Source organism: Sinocyclocheilus anshuiensis, unplaced genomic scaffold, assembly GCF_001515605.1.
Source record: "Sinocyclocheilus anshuiensis isolate Anshui unplaced genomic scaffold, SAMN03320099.WGS_v1.1 scaffold1266, whole genome shotgun sequence".
Lineage (NCBI taxonomy): Eukaryota > Metazoa > Chordata > Actinopteri > Cypriniformes > Cyprinidae > Sinocyclocheilus > Sinocyclocheilus anshuiensis.
In genome coordinates, this window is record NW_015554164.1 from 216,487 (window position 1) to 219,561 (window position 3,075).

General features: G+C 39.2%; 1 protein-coding gene across 1 annotated transcript in view; it reads left to right on the top strand.

Annotated features, from left to right (window-relative positions):
- Positions 1 to 3,075, top strand: part of LOC107670917 (netrin receptor DCC-like) — a gene marked incomplete at its 3' end in the record, with an annotated part of 205,240 nt that overhangs the window by 100,226 nt on the left and 101,939 nt on the right. Inside the window, exon 3 of the mRNA XM_016463737.1 lies at positions 1,403 to 1,690. Coding sequence (XP_016319223.1) covers positions 1,403 to 1,690 — 288 coding nt within the window. The remainder of the gene's footprint in view (positions 1 to 1,402; positions 1,691 to 3,075) is intronic.

The following is a 3,075-nucleotide window of genomic DNA, read 5'->3' on the forward strand; positions in this document are numbered from 1 at the left end:
TGGCCGTCGGCTGCTAGCGTGCCGCTGAGCGTAATTGGAGGCAGTTAGGGAACAATGTTAACAATAATCAGTGCGATAAGACTCCGGCAGCACATTTTGTTGGCAAAAATCTGAGGAATAATTGGGGTTCCCATGTGAGCTGCTGTAATACACAGTCCACAGTAAACACACAGGTTAGGGTTAGCGTCTGTGTCTAATTATGAGCAGAATCACTTTAACATAAGAACACTATTCATGAACTCCATCACATTGTAAGACTGCGTGTGTGTGTGTGTGTGTGTGTGTGTGTGTACACACACACACATTTAGTAGGCTGAACAAACTTTGGTGTTTTTCACAAATAATTACAAAGAAACAGCAAATAAGACACTGAATCAAACGTGACAATTCACATGACTTTCTTTCTTTCAAAAATATTTTTTGTTTATTTACTTATCTCTATGTTTTTTTAACTTTAGATTGTTTGCCAGTTGTTGTACTGACAATTCATTTATTTTAATTTGTATTCATTCATTTATTTTATTTGTTTATTTTATTTTTTATTAATTTATTTATCCATTCATTCATTCATTTTATTTTTTTTTCTCTCTACATGTTTTACATTTTGGATTGTTTGTCAGTTGCTGTTGTGCTGACAGTTAATTTATTTTCATTTTTAATAATTATTTAATCATTTATTTTTATTTTTTATTTTTATTTATTTATTCATGCATTCATTCATTATTATTATTTTTTTTAATAATTTTTTCTCTCTACAAGATTTAAATTTTAGATTGTTTGTTAGTTGTTGACAATTAATTTGTTATTTTAATTTGTACTATTTATTTATATGTTTGTTTATTTTATTTGTTATTCATTAATTCATCCATTCATTCATTCATTTTTATTTTTTCATTTTTTCTCTCTGTGTTTTAAATTTTAGAATGTCAATTGTTGTACCGACAATTTATTTGAATTTTTATTAAGTTATTTATTTATTTTATTTTTAATTGATTTATTCTTCCATTCATTCATTTTCATTTTCATTTTCATTTTCATACATTTTTTCTCTCTGTGTTTCAAATTTTAGATTGTTTGTCAGTTGGTGTAAAGGCAATTCATGTTATTTAAATTTTTTTAATAAATAAATTAATTTATTAATTTATTGTATTTTTATTTATTTATTCATACATTTGTTTTTATTTTTATTTTTTTACAAATGAGCTATCAGATATCAGAGAGAAGCACTTGCTGCTCAATACTGTGCTCTGATGATATTCTGTACTGTTCCTGTTTAATAAACAATAAATAAATGAATGAATAAATCTCTCTCCCATGCATCTGCTCCAGACAAACGTAAGCACAGCGCATCTCGATGCATTCTTGTTTTTAACTCTCTCTCTGTCATGTGGTTCTCCCTCAGGTCCTCTGCGCGTGGTCGTCCCCACCGAGTCGGTCTCGGCTCATCTGGGCGACACGGCTCTGCTGCGCTGCGAGGTGACGGGCGAGCCCATGCCCGTGGTGCGCTGGCAGAAGAACAGGGAGGACCTGCCCTTGACCTTTGACCCTGACAGCAGGGTGCTCATCCTGCCCTCCGGATCTCTGCAGGTCAGCAGGGTTCAGCCGCCGGACTCGGCCACATACCGCTGCTTAGCAGAGAACCCCGGCAGCTCTCGCACCGGCACAGACGCAGACCTGCACGTCCTCCCGGGTGAGTGACCCATCTAACCTCCACTAACTAGTGCTGCGGGACACGCTTCTGACGCACTCACCGGTACAGGTCACGTTTTTTCATATAGCGCTTTACTGAATACAGATTGATTCAAAGCAGCGTGTGAGTGTGTGTGTGTGTGTGTGTGTGTTTGTGTTGTGTGTGTGAGTGTTTGTGTGTGTGTTTCAGTGGTCTCTCTACTCTGTGTAGCATGTCCCTGAATGCACTGGGCACTCACTCATTATACGTGTTGTGGTTTCTGTTAGAAGTGCTTGTTTTCCAGCAGCAGGTATCGGAGCTCAAATATCAGTCTGTCATTTTCTGTGAGGATTCTGAATGATTTCTGCAGTGCTGACATTTCTGTTTATCGATGGTCTAGAATCAACCACTCATTAGTCATGTCTGAGTCCAGAAACCTCAGCGTGCTGCTAATGACTCGAGTCCTTCACTCCTATCAGCATCAACATCTCGTTTATACTCTAAACTAACGCTCGCATGAAACAAGCTCACATATCAGGACTTGAAATCAAGAGAAATGCCAAGAAATGGACTAGTTCAGCCAAAAATGGAAATGCGTTCACCCTCAGGCCATCCGAGATCAGGATGAGTTTGTTTCTTCATCAGGTTTGTAGAAATGTAGCATTGCATCAGTGTCTCAGCAATGGATGCTCTGCAGTGAATGGGTGCCGTCAGAATGAGAGTCCAAACAGCTGATAAAAACATCACAATAATCCACAAGTAATCCACAGCACTCCAGTCCATCAGTTAACATCTGGAGAAGTCAAAAGCTGAAAGTAATCCAGCATTAAGACGTTTTTAACTAAAATATGAGTCCGTAATAACGCTTCTTTTGTATTATGATTGAGCAACATGATGAATCAAAGTTTAATCTGATACTCTAAAATCTGGATACGTGAGCCTAGACTGCAGTTCCTGAGATCCTCCTGTGGATACTAACCGTCCGCAGACGGACTCTCGGCTGTTCCTGCCAGAACAAACTGAGTTGTTTTCTGACCGCCGAATGCTGGATCTTTGGCTCGGGGCGGTTAGGAAGCATCTCTGCAGGGAGAGACGGGCTGAAGAGAGGCATTCTGGGAGGAAACACTGCACCGTTTGAGCTCAGCGTTCAGAGGTCACAGACATGCAGCAACTAGACGAGCAACAACTGCAAATGCTGCGTTAAACTGACTTGAGTGTGTGTGTGTTTGTGTGTGTTTGTGTTTGTGTGCAGGCATGTGTTTGTGTGTGTGTGTGTGTGTGGTTTGTGTGTGTTTGTGTTTGTGTGCACGCGTGTGTTTGTGTGTGTGTGTGTGTGTATGTGTGTGTGGTGTGTGTGTGTGCACGCGTGTGTTTGTGTGTGTGTATGTGTGTGTGTGTGTGTGTGT